The 21,744-nt window shown below is 36.4% G+C and overlaps 1 protein-coding gene across 1 annotated transcript; it reads right to left on the reverse strand.

The window, feature by feature from the left end:
• Nucleotides 1-1,142: 1,142 nt before the first annotated feature.
• Nucleotides 1,143-20,489, reverse strand: ctdspl3 (CTD (carboxy-terminal domain, RNA polymerase II, polypeptide A) small phosphatase like 3). The gene is made up of 11 exons (XM_039667412.2): nt 20,192-20,489; nt 19,506-19,617; nt 19,300-19,413; nt 16,850-16,958; nt 16,628-16,745; nt 12,106-12,192; nt 10,149-10,211; nt 7,700-7,779; nt 7,423-7,549; nt 3,007-3,102; nt 1,143-1,573 (listed from the first exon to the last, which is right to left on the reverse strand). Exons 1-11 carry the CDS (start codon nt 20,300-20,302, stop codon nt 1,508-1,510), a joined length of 1,083 nt encoding a protein of 360 aa, XP_039523346.2. The 5' UTR covers nt 20,303-20,489; the 3' UTR covers nt 1,143-1,507.
• Between the last annotated feature and the right edge of the window lie 1,255 nt (nt 20,490-21,744).

Here is a 21,744-nt window from a genome sequence, read left to right on the forward strand (position 1 = left end):
TTTTAAATGCTATTATGTAAATTATACACAAAAATGTCATTAAATTATATGGTCTATAATAAAAATAATAGTGGTTAACAACATTTTGGGCCAAATATACAAAACAATTAAATAGTACAAAAAAGTGCAACAGGAATGGCTTGCTATTCGTTAATAAAGCTGTTAGTTGACAACATATGTATTTTTTTTTTTATTGTATTAGGTCCATTCCTGGTATTCTGCCTTTTGTTCATCATAAAATGTACAAATTCAGTTCATAAACTCGAAAACTCAGTTTCTAAAATAAACGATTGTGCAGTCATGATAGGAGTGATGTAAAACATAAAAAAAAAAAAAAAAAAAAAAACATTCTGGTCAAGTTTAAGTAAATAAATTTCACCATTTATTAAACAAGATAAATGAAATGGAAGATCAAAAATGCCCACCCTGTTTGAGACAGATTTAGTTTGTTTACAACATTGAAAGGAAATCTCCATTTTTTTGTCTAATGGAGGGTGTAAAAGGTTGTTTAGGAATATATGTGACCATACCAAAGGAAAAGTCCATCAAAGAGATATTGTTTCTAAACAACCACATTTGCATTAAGAACCAAACACCATGTTTAGAAATGGCTAGAATGATTTGTACTGTTAACCTGATTAACCTGTGCTGTTAATCAGAACCTGTCGAAATGATATCAACTGATCCATATAGCTATGAGTATTGGTTTTTTTTTTCCAACAAGGCTGGATCAGTTTCTATGCCTTTGGAAGTGTGGAGAGCTCACCCACTTCAAATTTGTCCCCTGGTCTTAATTTCACATATTTTGGGGGTCAAACTGTGTTCCTCAACAGTTTTATTCCATCAAATGTGTCGGCAGACATGTGGAGGCTGACGGCACTGTATGGTGGGTCACTATTTATACTGCCACTGAGAGTTATAATAGTTTTGGGTTGCAGGATATGGGAGGATGAGAATGGTGGCAGCCAGACTGAAACTGTACCACTGGAGATGGTGGAAATAAACACAAAATCGACAAACCACACCAGACAGGTTTTTTTTTTCTCAGCCATTTTATCATCTGTCTGGTCACTTAGAAGAATCTGGGGTGGAATGCACAAAATTGATATATTTACAGACCAAAAGTTTTTCGTGAAAAGCTGTTTTTCTTTTTCTTTTTAATGGTTATTGAAAATTGGTGTCCTTAAAAATAAAACACTTCTGAGTACATCACATATTGCAATTAATTTAACAGTGTGAAAACACTTCCAATGGCACAAACCTGTACAAATATCAAGATTCATCAATAATTTAAAGGAAAAATTCTAATCCTAATTTTCAAAATGGGTCAGAACACCAGCTGTTAACCAGGGTGATTTAAAGTGAAACCGTAAGACTACTCTCCCTCAAATAAACAATTTCTTTATATCAAAGTCATACTACAAATGTAGCCTTTGCTAGTTTGGAGCCTGGCAATTTCACTGCATTTATTAGGATGCTGTACATGTAATTACACTTGATGCAGGTTTTAGTCTTCAGAAAGCAGCCTGTGGAAGTGGTCAGTTCTCTTCTTTAAGACATTTCTGAAGTCATCCTGAAAACAGAAAAAAAAAAATGTTTTCAGTTATGATTAACTTGTTTTTTATTAATACAGCAAGTAGAACAAAATATAATATGAATTAATTTAATTTAAATTTTGTCCCAAAACCTGCCCCATCCTTCAATAACAGCCTTGCTATAAAGATTCACAAAATCCTTGCTGAATTGTACCTGTTTGGATGCAACACTAGTTTCTAAGGATGCAGACCAGCAGGTGCTTCACACAGTCAGAAACAGCACAAGGTGCGACTTTCCCATATCTGACTCTACTCTTAATTCACCTTTAATCTTTAATTTATACAGTTAAATATGCAAAAGTTATTTTACAATTTCTGTACCTGAAAACTAATGCTAGACCTACAGAAAAGCACTGTTTATTTTATTTGTATCTTTGCCCTATTGAATTTTTTGTGCTGTTGCTTGTAGTTAGATTATTTAGTCTTATTTTCTTTATTTTTTATTTGACCGTAATCCTTAGTTCCCAGAACACAGCACATCCCGAATCATACTGAAACCATGACCCTAATACCTAGATACAAACTGAACCATGAGAAATTTGAACCATTGCACCCCAACTGGATACCAAATAGATGTTGCTGCTGTCTAAATGAAGGTGATCATACTATGAAATTCAGACAACTTAAAGGGTTAGTTCACCCAAAAATTCTGTCAGTAATTACTCACCCTCAAGTTGTTCCATCCCTGTAAGACTTTCGTTCATCTTCGGAACACAAATTAAGATATTTTTGATTTTGATTAAATCTGAGAGCTGGATCACACCTTCAAAGGCATCTATTGTAATAGATATTTGCCGGCCCAGAAAGTTATTAAAGACATTGTTAACAGTCCAAGTGACTACAGTGGCTCAACCATAAGTTTATCAAGTGACGAGAATACTTTTTGTGTGCAAAACAAAAACAAATATAACGTCTTTATTCAACTATTAATTTTTTTCTGTGTGGGCCTCTGACGTGAGTTCATCTAGTGTAACAGTGCAGCGCTTCTGGGTTTTACGTCAGAATGTAGGCTCACTATTGACCGACGCTGGTCGTGTGTGATGATGGCCAAGTCTCGTCACTTGATAAACTTAAGATTGACTATAGTAATTTGAAATATTTTAACGATGTCTTTAATAACTTTCTGGGCCGGCAAGTTTCAACTACAATAGAAACCTATGGAGGAGCGAGAGACAGCTCTCAGATTAAATATAAAATATCTTAATTTGTGCTCCGAAGGTGAAAAGGTCTTACAGGGTTGGAACAACATGAGGGCGAGTAATTACTGACAAAATTGTCCTTTTTTGGCTGAACTAACCCTTTAAGATTCAATAAGTGGCCTTTTTGATCTGGATAGGACATTTGGAGTTCTGAAAATTGCAGTGTGTTTTATGCTATCTACTCTTGATTTAAAACTTCAAGGAACACTCACCGCATGCACTAGTTTCTCCATGTATGGAATGAGCTTTTGCAGCTCACGGTCCTCTTGATCTCCAATCCAGCTCTTTATGGGAATCATATTCATCAGCTAGAAAAAACAAACACATAACCAATAAGAACATGTCACTGATATACTGGTTAAACCTAGCATGGCACTATTCTGGATAAACTGACAATCACCCTTTTTTTGTTTATTTCAAATAAAGATCACTATTCTCCCCCGTTTCTTAATAGACAACTAAATATATATATTACTGCTATATAACCAAATATTAATTACTGATGACTATTTATAATGGTTTAGCCCTCTGGGGTCTAAGGTGTTTTTGGGGTCCTTGAGATGTTTTGACCTGCCCTGACATTTGTGCTTTTTCAGTTGCTTATAAACATATTAACGGCACAGGTGAAATTACACTATTTAGCACAAATAGGGCTATTATAATATGTCAGCAACATGTATGTACATGTTTGTATTTTTGAGAGAATATTGTTTATGCATGGCTTTTAAAAAAAAGTAAAAATGAAAGTTTCTGAAATAAGGCCACAAAACACAAACCAAATATCTGTCCACAAGACTTGACTTATGGACCTTGTCGCCAAGAGTTTTTGCTTCAAAATGATCAGAAAATCATTATGCCTAATCATTTACATAAAACAATAGATTGTTTCAAATTGTGAAAAACTTTTTTTTTTTTGGTATGGAAAGGCAATATGCGAATGGGTGTGAATGGCCTAACCTCCTCATGAATAATTAGGTGGTTCTCACCTAAAAAGACAAAGACCCGCATAATGAGCCTTTCATTCAGGTGTCACACAAGAAAGAATGCAAGGTCTATATATATCAGTGGTGGGCCGTTATTGGCGTTAACGTGAGACTCTTATCGGGCGATAAAAAAAAAATATATATATATATATACAGTATATATATATATATATATATACATACAGTATATATATATATATATATATATATATATATATATATATATATATATATATATATATCGGCGTTAATCTATTCTTAAAGTTGGGTTGGGACCTGGGTCTACACTACGCAAGCTATGATGACTTTCTTGGGGTTTTTTAAGGTGAATTATTTGTATCTTAATTTTAATCAGTGTTTCATCAACCAATTGCCTGGATTTAATAATTAAGAAATAAATATAGCAGAAAATAGATAATCACGACACGGAGATGCCAGCCCATGAGACACAGCGTATGAGGTAGGCCTACTTGCAGGGCCGGCCCTGACCAATTTGCTGCCCTAGGCAAGATTTTACCTGGCACCCCATGCATTTCAGCCCACTTCACCCCATCATTTGTGTTGTTGATTATTTAGTCATATATATATATATATGAAGAGTTCAGATGCAAAAGCCTCTAAGTGCCATTTGAAATTTTCTTCTAGAATGATCATTTTTATCAAGCTTGTATATTTAAGTTCAGTGATTTCACTTAAATGCAGTGGTGGAATGTAACGAAGTACAAATACTTCGTTACTTTACTTAAGTACATTTTTCACGTATCTTTACTTTACTTAGTGCCTACTTTTTACTTTTACTTTGTTACATTTTGCAGCAATTATTATACTTTCTACTCCACTACATTTCTACAGCTTCTGTTACATTTTCGTTACATTTTCTGATCAGTTTTTCCCCTGCCAAAACGTAATCTGACCGTCCGTTCGTTGCACGTTTGTCTCACCAGTGACGTTTGGTTGCCATAGATACAGTATATCAACCCGGTCACACTAAATGCGTCTCACACGCAGTGTGTTTATCATGCAACTCATACGCGAAAATTTGTTTTTACGTGCATAGGAAACACACCGTGTGTAATATATGTTTGGTTTGGTTAGGATTATGGCAAGCCAAGAGGTTCAGAATTACACCATAAATTAATCGCGTTTACTGCCAAACATAGTTATTAACATATAGTACTAAGGATAAGCATGATATTGCCTAATTGCAAGCTTGTTTCAGAAATTATTGAACATCATTAAGCCTATAGGAGTAGGCTATTAGGTTGAATGAGTTAGAATTAAATGTTTAATTAATCATTAGAAAATAGACAGATAATACATTGTTATGCAAGTACTTTTACTTTTAATACTTAAAGTACATTTAAAATAAAGTACTTTTTACTTTTTACTTAAGTATGGTTGTCATTGTGTTACTTCTACTTTTACTAAAGTAAATATTTATCTGGGTATTTGTACTTTTACTTAAGTACTGAGATTCAGTACTTCCTCCACCACTGCTTAAATGGCAATGATAATTACCTATTAATTGTTATTTAAGTGAAATTACTGAACTTAAATATACAAGTTTGATAAAAATCATCATTAAAGAAGAAAATTTCAAATGGCATTTAGAGGCTTTTGCATCTGAACTCTTCATATATATATATATATATATATATATATATATATATAGCAAGAGCATTACATCTAGCTAGCATTCAAGTCAAGTCCCCCTTTATTTTTTATATAGCGCTTTTTAGCCTACAATACAGATATTTCAAGCAGCCTTACAGTGATAACAGGAAAATAATGCAACAAAGTTTTTTTCTCCTGTACAGCAGATCTGGAAGAAAATAGTGTCATAATCAAGCTTAAGTATGTTCAGTGAAGGTTTATTTTATTGTACTTTTTTTTTTAATTTATTTATTTCATTTATATATAGCCGCTCTAGATAAAACAGTGATGTCATGTTCCAAATGTAATTCATGCACAAACTATTCATTGAGCACAAGCAAAAGTGTTTGTTTGGGAGTTGATGGCAGCAATCTTCCACTAAATTATGGCACGTTTCATGTTTTCAACATGAATGAAATTGCTAAATGTCTTTAATGTGAATGTTACATGAAACATTAGCTACTTTTAATAAACCTGTAGCCTATAAATATCTTTATTAATTTTGGCAAATAAATAAAAAATGCCATATCTCCCAACTGTATAGTAAAACATTAAATAATAAAAGTGATAGTATGCATCAAAAAAAGACTGACGTGTTTGTTACAAATGACATTGTCTGTCTGGGGGCTCTGAAGATCTCAGAACTAACTTACTGTTAACATAAAGTTATAAGGTATACAAATAACTGCCATTAAATTATAGCATCTTATTACTATGCAATTAGATAAACTGTTCATTCATTACATCACTTTAGCTCTGTCTTTATCCCCTTGTATACTCTTCTTTTTGGCACTGTATCTATCGCAGCAGACTATAATGTTAATTTAAATGTGTCATGAAAATTCGGCCATCCTTCACAATGAGGAAACTTTCTCCGTGTCTAGATGGCTGCCAGGCCCGTTTCTAAGGGAGTGCTTGAGTGCAAGCACCCTCAAACGAAAGCAATGTTGTCTACATTGGATGCGGCGAGGGGCGACGCTAAAAAACAAATGACCAACAGTAAACTGATCGCGCGCGCTCTGTTTCTGGCGCACTTAAAGCACTCGCAGTGGGCGGGGGGAGATTGATGCACCGGACTGGAGTCGGGGGACTTAGTTAAGATTTTGTGGAGCTGTTTTGCTTTATTTTGTAGTATTTCGAATTAATGGTTTTAAAATAGTATTAGTAAAAAAATAAAATAAAATAAAAAAGTTCACTCGTTCACTCATTTTGGCAATCCCTGAGTGGTAGCGCCCTTAGCATTTGCCTATACCGCCTATGGCACGGGCCGGCCCTGCCTACTTGCCTCAGGAGTATAATGTGTATAATGTAGAAAATAGTTACGAAAATGGAAAGAAAATATAAATCGGGTGGATTAGAAGGAAAAGAACGAGATAGTGTTTGTGTTTTATTTAACATAAGCTTACTTAGCTCAACAAGTGACACATTATTACATATGCATTCATCAGATATATTACTTTTTTTTACGGTTTTAATTTTAAAATGACTTGGTAGCAGATAGCCCTATGATGAAGCTCCGCCCCCACTTTACTGACAGTCTAACTCTGCCCCTGCCCATCTTACAAACTACCTGCCAGGTTATTTACTTGGGTAGCACACATAATCTGAATGCCTTTGGCAGAATTCAAATGAGCCATTTTAATGTAGATTAATTCAAAGATTACAGTGAGATTACTCTAGATTAAAAAAATAATCTATGCCCACCATGAATTGGCCTTCAGAACTGCCTTAATTTTACATGGCATGAAGAATTTATTCAACAAGGTGCTGAACGCATTCTTTAGAAATGTTGGCCCATATTGATAGGATAGCATCTTGCAGTTGATGGAGATTTGTGGGATGCATTTTGAATGTTCCGGTATGAGTTTGGTGGTTTGAATCGAAAATCGCATTCTTTTAACAATTAATCATGCAGCTCTAGTTAGACCTGATGTTTAACAAACATTGACCGATAAAAGATTCCTGCACACTAGGTGGTAAAGGCAAACATACGTGGTATGGGAAGGTGTGGGGGGCGTTGTCCAGGATGACAGTCTTCGACAAGTCTCTCTCCAGAACAGTCAAGTCTTTAATGTAGTGTCCCAGCACACAGGCACAATCATCCTGATACAAACGATGTCTTAAGAATAAAAAAATAAAACACAGAATTACATTATAATGGTTCCTTCAAGGTAAATGAGTAGTGAGTTATGAGACAGGTTTCTCCAGATTCTGACTGGGCATTATCTCCAGGACAATTTTGGGCATATGGAAGTGTAAAATGTCTCACCTAAAGAGCTTTTTATTAGGGTCCAATATATCTACGATCTTCTCTGCATATTCCTTTTTTGCAGATGTGTAAACAAACATCTGGAACAGAAAAAGTTAGACCAGATTTATTAATAGATTCTCTCACTGCTGGTGACAATTAAAGCCAGCCATAACAATTTTTTGGCAAAAAAATAAAAAATAAATGTGATATATCTGTTCAGAGTACTAATGTGTAAAAAATAAATAAAAAAAGACACATGGACTGAATGAAAATCACTTTCTGACAGTAGGTGGCATTTATGGAAAAGTAGCCAATAGGGTTTCTATGAAGTCTGGAAAAGTATTTTCAGGTCAGGATAAGCTAATATATATATATATATATATATATATATAAAATAAAAAAACCCATTCGTTGTCTAAAATAAAAAATTAAGATTTTCAAAATATATATTTTTAATTCAAGCAAAGCATTTTTATGGCAAAAGCTTAGCGACTGTTCAATGACTGTCGAACACGTTGCGTGAATTCAAAGTGCACATTCATATAAAACTATTTGTATTTAACATAAACGAGCCTCTTTTTACCTACACTAAACTTATGTTTACTCAATTGTCACTCAAACCAGAAACAGATAAAGCAGCTAACAATCATCTAACTTAGGCTGTGCTTTGCTGATTCTGTAAACCACGATTACAGTTTTAGACCAATGGTTCAGAGGTGAATATATGCAGATTATAAAACATTTTAAGTTTCTTCTCATCATGCAAGTGCATGTGGTCACTTTGAGAAAACCAATGAAATAAAATAAAAAACACAGAAGAATGGTGATGACTGTGCTATAAACCAATTACGATGATAAAAATAATGTTGTATGAACCATTATACTAACCATGGTCTGAAAAATCTGGAGGTTTGGAATTTTGAGTTTAGAAAAGTATGGAATTTTGAAATGGAAAATGTGAAGGAAGTGGGAACCCTGACGCTATGTAACTGCATTTCTGGCAGCCATTTAGTTATTTTGTATTCAGTATTATCAAAGAATTGTATGTTCAAAGAAAAGCAGTTTTGGGCTTGTGAACATAATGCATATCTTATTGGTTGGTCAACTTTATTTACAAAGAGATTAGAACACCTCTCTGAAAAAAAAAATCTGTCACAATAACGACATGCAAACGTCTGTACAGGGCTGAGCAGAAGCATAAAAAGCTGTAAATTTTCTGTTAAACTCTTGATGGAGTTTTTCGGTTCCTTGCCACTGTTGCCTTTGGCTTGCTCAGTTGGGGATATCCAAATTGATTAACCAATCAGTACCCTTGATCAGCTCTACCAAACGTGGATGTTTTTCCACTAAGAAAAGATTGGTACTGTGAAGCTCATTTGATGCAATCTATATTGTGAAAAGTGCTATATAAATAAATATACTTTGACTTAATTGAAATTAAAGGATTAGTTCACTTTTGAAAAAACTTTTGCTGATAATTTACTCACCCCCATGTCATCCAAGATGTCCATGTCTTTCTTTCCTCAGTCGAAAAGAAATTTAGGTTTTTGATGAAAACATTCCAGGATTTTTCTCCATATAATGGACTTCAATGGGAACCGGATGGTTCAAGGTCCAAAAGATAGTGTTAATAACAGTTTCAGATGCAGCTTCAAATGTCTTTAAACGACACCAGACGATGAATAAGGGTCTTATCATGCGAAACGATCGGTTATTTCAAAACTTATTCCAAAAATGTAACTTTTCTAAGGACAAATGCTAGCCTTTCTCCATTCTGTGAGGCGCGTTTGCAACGTCACGTAGTACGTAATTACGTTCAAAAGGTCACGGGTGACGTAGCCAGAAATACAGAGTCAGAGTGTTTACAAGTTGAACGCATAGGTTGAACGTGAAAACTAACTCAAACGCCGTTTACAAAAAAGGAATTAAAAGGTAAAACAACGATGTCGGACGATTTTGATTCTGTACTTCCGGCTACGTCGCCTGTGACCTTTTGAACGTAATTACGTATTACGTGACGTTACAAACGCGCCTCACAGAATAGAGCTAGGCTAGCATTTGTCCTTAGAAAAGTTACATTTTTGGAATAAGTTTTGAAATAACCGATCGTTTCGCATGATAAGACCCTTATTCATCGTCTGGTGTCGTTTAAAGACATTTGAAGCTGCATCTGAAACAGTTATTAACCGTCTTTTGGACCTTGAACCATCTGGTTCCCATTGAAGTCCATTATGTGGAGAAAAATCCTGGAATGTTTTTATCAAAAACCTAAAATTCTTTTCGACTGAGGAAAGAAAGACATGGACATCTTGGATGACATGGGGGTGAGTAAATTATCAGCAAAAGTTTTTTCAAAAGTGAACTAATCCTTTAAAATGTTTAATTGAACTAAATTCTAGCACCAGACATTCATCCGTCAGTGTTTCAAAAAATCATCCTGAACACTGTCAGTCTTCACAATGTTTACCTCAAAATGTTTGGTCATGGCTTGTAGAAACTCCTTCACATATGGTCGGAGGATCACGTAGACCTGTGAAAGCATGTTTAGTTAATCGCATCACACTTCAAGAACAACAGAATTCCAAAACTTTTTCATGATATTCAGAAAATGTTAACCATTATTCCAAGAAATGCATTTATTGACACTTATCCACTCCATGGTATGACTTGGTACAACTGGGCTCGCTTTAAAATCGTGCAGTGTGATTTTTAGATTATGTCTCTCACAGTGGACATGCACCTACGATGACAATTTCAGACCCCTCCATGATTTCTAAGAGGGAGAATAGCAGGGTGTTCAAATACTTATTTACCTCACTGTATGTACCGTGGGTGGTGCATCACAGTTTTTCATTTCGGTTCGAATATCGTTACAACCCCACTCCGTTTGCTATTACACTGCAGTTTTGTACCGCTTCATAGTGGTTAGGATTATAGACTGATCTTTAAAGCTGCATCGCCGCCTCATCTACTGACCACAATACAGTCATTTCTTTTTTTAAGTTGTGTGTGAAAGCAAGTCTTTTAAAAAAAAATTGTGCAAACAAATTATACTGCTGTGGCTGTTGCTGACTATTTAAATCTAGCGGGTTTGGTGTCTTGTGTTGCAAATACAATGGGTGGTAGTGACGATTCTCTGACTGTCAGTCACAATATATTGCAATACTAAATCATATGTTATGTTTATACATAATATGCATTATGGATAGTTACAATATGCATTGTGTAAAAAAAATCAAGTTTATTATAGTTTTAGTGTCAGTACTACATTAAACTATTATAGATACATTTGAATATAATGAGTTATCATGCAATGGGGGAATATTTGTGGGTCCTGATAATATCAAATGTCTTATTTTACCAGTAAAAAGTGGCCTACATTATTTTAAATATATCTAGTCAGTGAAAGAGTGCAAGAATATTGGTATAAAATAATTCTGTTTTCAGCTTCAGAATCATGAATATTTATATTTTGGTGTCACTATTGTCCTGTGCATTGGGTTACCAGCACCAAGTCCAAGCCTATTCATTCACACACCCAATGTAAGACCAAATTTTGATTTAAACGAATTTAACAAATTTTAATCAACAGTACTATTCCTGTTAAACTATTACCATATGTCTTGGAGTATCACAATAATATCGTATCATGGGTTCAGTATTGTGGTATCAAATTGTGACATGAGGGTCTCTATCACATTTCCGTATTGGTACGTCTCGCTTGAAACCTCAACCATGGTACTAGGTACTGCACACAGTTCAAAACACCCCATAAGTGAGCCGTACCACGCATTGGAAAAGCACCATTTTAGAAGCTTAAATTATTTGCAATTTCATTTGAACAAACCCTTTTTACACGTGAATTTTAATTATATTATGTCCGAGTACATGTGAGATTCCATGGCGAAGCATCAAGCTTGTCATGTTACACCACAGCCCAAAAAGCACTGTATGACAGATGTATCGGTTTTATTTAAATTGTCCTTTTTATTCAAAATATTAACAAACTTGTTAACGATTATGTGAAATATCTGATATTCCTATTCTCAAATACATGCAAATAAATGTATTTTGTTGTGAATTACTCTGAATAAAGCAATTATGTTTGAAAAGATTATTATTTTATGTTTCTATCGACATCAGTGTATTTAACAAACCATAAATGTTTTTTGTTTATTTAAATGTCTGATATACCTAAACATTAAGTAGATGGAAAAACTGAAAAGCTGTTAATATATGACTATATATAAACAGTTATATGATTCAAATTTGCCTTCGAGATCGATAGAGATGGACATGGTCAGAGCCAGCCAAAGCTGGCAAAGCAATTTTTTATTTAGCAGTTCATCATGTGACACATCAAACGTTCTAATCACACTGTTGTGATTGTACATGTCATAAGAGTTAATTCAAATTTCACCGACCTTGTACTTGTGATCTTGAAAGCGGGTACTGAAGGTGTATTCTGCATCAGAAATCACATTGAGTGAACTGAACACGAGCGTTTCATCCTAGAATCGTACAAAAACAAAATCCAAAGAATCAAAACAGTTGCTTCTAAACCACATCAAATTAGTGCACTAGTCAGCTTTTCATTTACCTATGGCTCTGTTTAAACCTGGTATCACACAAGTGGAAGACGCTAAATACAAATGTAAGTGAGGTCTAAATGTTATGAGCTAGTCAACTTCCAGAGGTAGTCGAAAACGCATTTGACCGGATTGCTTTCACAGTGTAGTTGCTGATAGACCCTTCCCTCGAACAATATGAGTCTCCCTCGTCTACTTGTAATCCGATTGACCAAAACACATCTTAAATACCAGGTGTACACTAGGGCCTAGTTGTTGAAGCCTCTCTCTCAACAAGGGAGTGCTAATGGTCCATCTGATTGAATTAATGGCCCTGCCATTAACCTCCAACAGTTTGGAATCATTCAGTCAATGAATCGCATGCTAATTCAATCAGTTCAGTGACAAATGTTAAATGTTGAGTTGACCATAGGGGTGAGACGGTTATTATAGAACCGTGAGACCGGCGGTTAAACTCTAAGAACTCTATAACCGCCAAAACCATGTTATTACATTTTTTTAGCATAAAGAATGTTTAAATACTTATATCAGCTTACGAGGGAGGCGGAGTTAGTGGTGCTTCGGAGGCTGCTTCTGCTGGAGACGATTCGGGAGAGGTCGGATCCATTTTACCGATCAGAGCGCACGTTGACATGGAGTAAAGCCTTGTTTATAGACGAATCCGGCGAAACTACCGGAAGTAAGCGGGCGCCATTACTGAGCTGTTGCTGGGTAGCGTTGCGCCATTGCCTCCAATTGTTTTAGTTGCAACTTGCGTCCACTGGAATAAACATCCCGCGATTTACGACTGTCACTAACATAACAACGTTACCCCTTGTATAATGTCGAGTGGGTAAACAGTTTCCGTTATAAATTGTTTCTATGGTGGCAGTAAAATTTCAATTTTGAAGAGAAAACATTGTGAATACCCCGGGTCGACTGCCCTTGTCTGGTGCCGTACGGTTTACAAAGATTTCCTGGGCGAGTACAAGACGTGGACATTCGCGTATAATAACAATTATTTAATGACATAAGTAAAACAATATAATAAATATGTGATATAGTGATCAGCAAAATCTCCTCTCTTGCTATTTTTTCTATTCAATTAACATGCTATGGTCATTAAATGGCTTTCCTGAGCTAAATATAACGTTATGTGACATAATTGTTCTCCCGCTGTTATATTGACCTCTTTCCATGGTTTAAAAACACTAATTGGTCGATATTATGTATACTTTCTAGCTGCAACGTTACCTTACCCATGCCCGTTGCAATGTGAAAATGAGATAAATAATGGACACAAAGGAAAAACATGAATTTGTTTATTTGATTTCATTATTTATTGTTGCCAAATGGACAGATCTTTTTTATAGTTTCCTCGTTAGCAAACGTTAGCCTAGCTAGCTTGCCAACTTGCCAAGCTATTTTCATAAATAATCTGTAAGATCGTTTGTACCTTCATCTGTGACTGGAGGCCACTGTCTAACATCATCAACCCAACAAGTCATTCTGCCTGGCAGTAGCTGTCATCGAGGGTGCTTTCGCGTTATCATCGAGGTTTGTTTACATACCGGTGCACATGTCTATGCCGGTGTAACAGCTCAGTAATGGCGTCGCCACAAGATGGCAGCCTACACAGAACGCTCGTCGGATTCGTCTGTACTTGACACGTCTGTTTCCTTTACCGTCTATGGACAGGCAAGACCTCATTTCGCTTGGCTGTGTGCAAGGCTTTTTTTGTAATAGCGCGTGGCGCCACATCCGAGGATGAACGACTTCAAGCTGAATCTGCCCGAGCATGTACGTCAGCACACCGGCACCCAGTTTGCGCGTTTAAATTGCAGTTCATTACATAGTTTTTTTGGTAAAGGTTTTGTTTACTGTGTGTGATTAATTTAAAACAAAGATAGTATTATAGATAGTAGTATTACAAAGATAGTTTTGGTACTTTAGCTTATTCACGATATCCCCCAGAGTTACATGTCCATACACGCCTTTTTCATCTCCATGCGTGAGGTAACTCTGTCTGACGTACCCACCGCTAGCCTAGCTTAGCACAAAGACTGGATGTAAATGGATACAGCTAGCATACTAATCCCAATGAGAGAAAAAAATTACACAAACATTTTCCTATTTACATGTTGTGATTTGTATAGTCACAGAATGTACAAATAACAAGGTCGTATGAGACACAGACATGTCTTAACTGTATAGATATTGGGAACTATATTCTCAGAAGCCGAAGCACTACTGCTTGGGCGGAGTGATTGCCGCAGCACCCGAGACGCACCGTGGTGTGGTGCACTTCGCAATTTGTGCTAAGCTAGCCTAACGGTGGGTGCGTCAGCATATGGCAAATAAGCTTAAACGAACGAACGAAATAAGCTTAAAGGATAATTCCGGTATTAAACACCTTTAGTCTATTTTGTAGTTTGTTTTGAATGAAATAGACTGGTGGACTTCGAAATTTTGACAATGGGTCCCGTCTCAACTTTTTGACTTTTTTAGAATCGCCTGTGACGGCTTTAGGCTGGCTGTCTATGGGCATGCACAAACATGTCCATAAAACATGCCCTTAACGTTCATTTTCAAAACTGTGCAACTCACCGAGTGGTTGGTGGTGTTCGTTGATGTTCTGAAACAAGTAGCGTAGCGAAATACCGTTTCTGTCGTGTTTTATTTGTCATTTTTTAAAATCGCATTGATGTCTGCTGGAGGACTCCGTGCTCGTTGATATTACTGCGCTAGCTAACGGAAAAGGAAAGGGGTCTGTTTACATTTGGTTGTAGTCTTTTCGCTCGGTTCTCCGTCTCTCAGAAGGCTAGCGTGAGCAGAGCAACTGTGCTCCCGGACTTTTTTTACGGTGCGCTAGACACCGTGTTCCGTACAGCGTCCTGGTTGTCGCCATCAAGTGGTCGGGAGTGTGCTAACGCTTCAGACTCAAATATCGAGCCGAAGTTTATATGCGGTTGTGAGGTATCTGAATAAATAATTCCACAATAGCAAACAACATGGATTGAAAGTATACATTGCGCTGATATATTTGTTTTTAATCATCAACGAACACCACCAACCACTCGGTGAGTTGCACAGTTTTGAAAATGAACGTTAAGGGTTGTTTTAAGGACATGTTTGTGCATGCCTATTCGCCTTATTCACTTGGCGGCCATTTTGAAAATGGAACGCCGCTGAGGGGTACACTCACCCAGAAGGATGCATGCGACGCAGCAGCACCAGCAATGAAAACTCGCAGTGCGGACCACCAATCATTCCTGTCTGCCCAAATTAAAGATGCAAAATGTAAAGCAAAGTGCCAGTGACTGAAACACCCCCGGGCTGTGTTAATTAAGGGATACAGTACCTGTATCGGAGGTTTTATCCACGACATTGAACGTAAGAATGGACGCCAATTTACCTCAGTTTCTGCAAGCTTGTAGGAAGTTGACTGTGTACTATTAGAATCTATACAAATCCATTACCATCATTATTTTTATTCTTTATGAATCTATACATATATGTAAACTTGTATTGTCACCATAGCAGCTTATCATTGTCAGTGTGTAACAGGATCAGTCCCTGTCAGACCTTAAAATCACTTCTCCTCTTTCCTTTTACATACATGTGAGTGATTTGATTGTTTTACATGCATGTGTGTGTGTGTGTATGTAAGCTACTGGATGTGTATCTATCTAAACAATAAAGTACAATTGTATCTAACATAGTAACTTACACAGTCAACAACTCCATATTACAGCTTAGCTTGCTAACGTTAATTACCTCTGGCTGCTGCAAGCTCGCAGAAACTGGCAAGGCGTCCATTCCTACGTTCAATGTCGTGGATAAAACCTCCGATACAGGTACTGTATCCCTTAATTAACACAGCCCCGGGGATGTTTCAGTCACTGGCACTTTGCTTCACATTTTGCATCGTTAATTCGGGCAGACAGGAATGATTGGTGGTCCGCATTGCGAGTTTTCATTGCTGGTGCTGCTGCGTCGCATGCATCCTTCCGGGTGAGTGTACCCCTCAGCGGCGTTCCATTTTCAAAATGGCCGCCAAGTGAATAAGGCGAATAGACAGCAGTCTAAAGCTGTCACAGGTGATTCTAAAAAAAGACAAAAAGTCGAGACAGGACCCATTGTCAAAATTTTTAAGTCCACCACTCTATTTCATTCAAAACAAACTACAAAATAGACTCAAGGTGTTAAATACCGGAATTATCCTTTAAGTCCCAAAAAGTCGGAGTGTTCCTTTAATGGAAAGCACATTCAATTCTAGTCATCTTGCTGTTCATTTTAAAAAAAACATAGAGCAAGTAGCTAATCAGTGTCTGCTCGTTTATTCAAACTGTTGTCCAATGATAACAGACGAACTCACCAAATCGAGCACCAGGGTAGCTGCAGGTGTGCTCCTCGTCTTGGGCGGAATGTCCCGCACTGTTGAGACAGGCCTGGACTGTTGTGAACGGTTCGGAATGTTCTTAATGAATGTGAATCTGATAAAAAAACAGTGACAACAATCAGATTAAACCACAGATGAATCACTTCAATCAGTCTGAATTGTACAAGCCACAAAAACTCCTTTGTAGAAGAGACTCACGGGCTAAACACTTCCTCATTCTCCTCATCCTCTGAAAGAGGGCTGGCAGCGCTGTAGCCAAACACACAGTGTTCAGGACTGAAGATGGGACTTGTGTTTGGATGCTCACCTATTAAAAAAAAAAAAAACTACTGTCACAACAAATCAAACAACAAGGTATCTGGGAAGTCATTACTCATTTAGTTTAAAAATACAGAGTACAGACAAAATGTTTCATAATAAATGTCAGACGCATCCAAAGAGGTTTGCATTGAATATAGATTAGGGCTGTCAAACGATTAATCGCGATTAATCACATCCAAAATAAAAGTCTGTGTTTACATAATATATGTGGGTGCACTGTGTATATATATATATATATATATTTAATGTTTTCATGTATATACTGTATATATGGTCATATATAATTTATATTATATATAAATAAATATTTTATATATAAATAATTTTTTTTTCTTAAAAATGTGCATGTGTGTGTATTTATATATAAATAATATTTTTTTCTTAAATATGTGCATGTGTGTGTATTTATATATATTTATAAAATGGTTAGTTCGAATCCTTGATTTTGATTGGTCAAGAGCTGTGCTTTATTCACAATAAAACACAGCTATGACCGCTTCACCCAACGGTTCTATTGATCGCTGCGCAACACTGAGGTTCTATGTTTTCATTTGAGCTTTCATGCATTTTACACATTGGAACGTTGTTACGCTGTTCACGCTCAGGGACTATTTTTTTCTAGCGGAAGGAAGGCTTTTAGTGATTTTATTTCAAGAAAGTTGCACTAATACATTGTTTTTTACTTTAATATTGTGTAAGGTACTCGAGGCAAGTGCTGTATCATGAATAAGTAACGGCTGAAGGGGTTGCAGCCCTTCAGCCGTTACTTATTCACGATACAGCACAGCCTCTCATACCTTATTGCTTACATACAAAATAATTATACACAGTGCACCCATATATATTATGTAAACACAAACTTTTATTTTGGATGCGATTAATCGCGATTAATCATTTGACAGCCCTAATATAGATGTAATACAAATCGTATATTTATAAAAAAAGAACAAGTGGTTAATAAAGGTCCCATGAAATGAAATTTTCACTTTCTGAGGTTTTAAAGTGAACCCCGACTAGTGTGGCATGCTGGCCATATAAGATTAACGTGGGCGTCAGCTATAAAAAGGTGATACAAAAACACTCCAAATGTTTTTGATTTTATTAAAAAAAGACGAAAATCCCGTGTGTTATTTATATAATGGAAAGCACATTCACTTATAGTTGTCTTGTTGTTAATTTTAAATAAACGTAGAGCAAGTCGCTAATCAGGGTCTGCTCGTTTATTCAAACTAAGTTGTTCTATAACAGACGAACGTTGCTCTGCATACGTCATCTCCTTCAGCGCTCTGATTGGTTTTAGGTCTATCCAATTGCGCCCAGAGGCATTTGAGCTACGTCCGTTGGTGACGCCCCTTTGGAAATGATTTGTCTATGAAGCTTTGACAGACCATAACTCAGTTACGAACTAAGAATGGTCTGGTTTTAACCAGGCTAAAGGAGTTGATCATTGATTTTAGAAGAAATAAATAATTGATAGTACCAGTGATAATTAACGCTCAGAAAGAAGAGATTGTTCAGTCTTATAAATATCTTGGTGTCCATTTGGACAGTAAACTGAACTGGAAGAATCGTGAGGCTGTTTTTAAGAAGGTGCAATCAAGACTATTCTTTTTATAATATGGAGAATTCTCAGAGAATTGTGGCTAGTGTTTTGTTTTCTGCAGTGCTCTGTTGGGGATGTATCATCACTGCAGATGATACAAATTGGATTAATAAACTGATTAGAAAGGCTGGCTCAGTTATTGGCCTTAATCCTGATTCACTTGAGGTTACTGCTGAAAATGCAGATTGGTTGAGTTAATGACACATTTTGATTGGTTGAGTCCACGCAGCATTTTATTTCACCCATTTTTAAAAATAATTTTTTTATGGAGTTAAAAAATATGACCGATGGAACGACGACGAGGTTCAGGTGTCATTAAGCTTAAATTCAAAAGATGAAATCCAGGTCTTAGATTTAATTCAATTATTTTGCACTCATGATTTTTCTAGAGTGAATTTGTCACTGAATTTTCCACGAATCTAATTTATAATAGTGTTTTGTCATAGATTATGATCATATCATTTTTGCATTTGTTGTTTTTATGATGATGTTTAACACACAAAAGAGTTATTATCAGTTCAACACAGAGGTATAGAAATTCTCTCTTTTTTTTTAAAATCACTTTGCTGATATCAGATCAGTTTGAGCCGATACTCCGAATTTTTGGTATTGGATCAGTTCTGAAAAAAGGGAATAAGTGCATCAAAAATGTAAGATATGATATATCTTATAGTTTCACGACATTTGACTCGATTAAGTTATGTAAAAGTTTAAATGCACTCACTGTCTCTTGGTGGTGTGAGAAAGTGAACTGCAGGAGAGTAGAGGCTCCGAGCAGCAGGATTCAATAAGGAATGCCTTTCCCGAAGGTGACGAACTGGAGTCTTGAAATCTGACTCTAAAAACACAGTGGCGAGCATGATTTCTTAATATAATATCATCATTAATAGACTCTTAAATAACATTAGTTTGTCAAACAAAATGGTGTACCTTTACTGTCAACAGTTGATAAAGCTTTTCTCCTCCTCCGTGGACGTTTGGCTGCTGTTGGGATGTCTTCAGGATCCAGATTTGGGCAGTCCTGAAGAAGGTTTACTTCATCCTAAAACAAGGATGGATAAAAAAAACAGCCAGTTAATAAACCTATTAAAAATGGTACAGACTTCATATGAATAATTAAAATTAAAAACTTAAAATGTTTACCTTTGGATATCAAAATTACAGAAATTATAAATAATCAACAACAACTACATGATCCACGTGCTCCTCCGTCGATTATATACAGAGAGGCTGATTGGCGGAGACACAACTTCCCGTTCCAATTCAACAATACTGAAATCTTATTGGCTACACTGTGAGAACAGGCCCTGTCCAAAACACATCTGGGACAACGCTGAGAAACTTTTACCAGCAGCAAACACAGATCATTATTATTCATATGAACTATACCCTGTTCTGCATTTCATGTTTTGATGAAACATTATTATATTGTCGTAGTTTAATGTCGGTCCGAAATCCGAATATCTCTTGCTTTAAATCATATAGCACGTTAGCATCGTGCTAACCCAGGCAAGTACAATCAAACACTCATAATGCGCATAACTACTCAATCACACCAAACACACGTAAGTTTTGTTTTCAAATCTGGTGTTTAATAACGTTACAGCAGGACTGACCTGGTTGACCAACGGAGTCTGAGGGCTCGGGCTCAACGGAGCGGCTCGTCGTCGGCGGCGGCACGGTGTCGGTGGGTTTTCATTTAAAATATTTCTTGAGCGAAGTCTCATTTTCCCCGCAGCCCTGATTAAACGATGTCGTCAACGGAACAAAACACTTTAAACTCGCAGGAATAATGAAGTAGATCAAGAGTTGCATTGACTGGCTTCGTCTCGCTGTTTCCAGACTGCCTGACCTCAGTTTAAACTGATGAAAAAACACAATCGCGTAGTAGCCAATCAGACCTCAAGCTCAAAGAACAACGGCGCAACGTGACGCGGAAGTCACATCGACAGGGCAAATCTCATTTGGTTTCATTGGGGAAGTCAATTTTTTTGGGGGGGAAGTCATGTTTGGCAGCACAGACAACTTCACCAAATACCTACATATTTTATTTAATGACATTTGCCAATATGTTTCATAAAAATACGGAAGCTCTGAACTGCAACTGAAAAAAAAATAAAGCATTTCGAGATTAAAGTCGAAACATTTCGAGAATAATGTCAAAACATTACGACAGTCTTCCATAGAAGTGTGTGCATTCATAGTAGTGTGCGTTCACTGGTTCAGAGCGCGCCCGCGTGTTTGTTTGTGTAAAGAAATGCACTTGTGAAGTCGAACTGCCATGGATTAACGAAAAATAGTAGCTTTTTAATTTTATCTGGGCTTTCAACAAAATTTTACACACGTCACACGTGCTAGTGGCAGTGTTTCTGAGGTGTTTTCGTGCTCGTCTAGTCAACACTATCTGGGGCGAGAAAACAACAGTAACCCTTCTGTCTCCCTCTTCGCCGTAAATATGCTCTGGATACATTTTTAAGTGCATCATTCTGTATCCAATCATTTGGCCAGATCCTGTGATTTTCTAAAATTTAATAACCACTAATGGTTAATGATTGTAAAGCGCGTTGAGTGTAGGCCTAGTAGACATAAGCGCTATAGGCCAGGGCTTGGCTATATAAATGCCTCATTCATTCATTCATTCATTCATTCATTAGCCTAATAAACCTGGATTTCTCCATCCAGTCTGAAAAGTGTGACATTTTTCTTCTTGAATTTTACAGCTAATAATGTTTTTCATTCTTTTTCTTAAAATTCATCATCACTTACCATGAAGTTGCTCCAAACCTATATGCATGCGTCATGTACACAAAAGAAGATATTTTGAAGAAAATATGTAACCAAACATTTGATGGACCCCTTTGACTTCCATATGAACAAAAAAAATAGGCTACTATGGAAGTAAATGGGTACAATCAACTGTTACCAAAAAAATACATGCTATTATACCTGCAGAAAAAGGACTTCATACAGGGGGAACAAAATGAGGGTGAATAAATGACAACAGATTTTTATTTTTAGGTGAACCATCCCTTTAAATGTGGCCTGGAAGGGGATTAAATATCCCTTTAAATAAACCTTAATCAGGGTAGCCTACCTCCACCATATTTAGATTTCAACAGGAATGAAAATAAGGCTGTGAGGGATCAAAAATGTGTTCAATGAACTGTAC

This window comes from Pimephales promelas, chromosome 21, assembly GCF_988280905.1.
Source record: "Pimephales promelas chromosome 21, fPimPro1.hap1.1, whole genome shotgun sequence".
NCBI classification, from domain to species: domain Eukaryota; kingdom Metazoa; phylum Chordata; class Actinopteri; order Cypriniformes; family Leuciscidae; genus Pimephales; species Pimephales promelas.

Bases quoted from the DNA above. Each gene is read 5' to 3' on its own strand.
- ctdspl3 (XM_039667412.2), bottom strand. From the start codon at position 20,302: ATGAGACTTCGCTCAAGAAATATTTTAAATGAAAACCCACCGACACCG. The intron at 16,959-19,299 runs GTGAGTGCATTT...TTTTTTTAATAG, and splicing joins TCTCACACCACCAAGAGACA to GTGAGCATCCAAACACAAGT. The intron at 1,574-3,006 runs GTGAGTGTTCCT...TTCTGTTTTCAG, and splicing joins TGGAGAAACTAGTGCATGCG to GATGACTTCAGAAATGTCTT.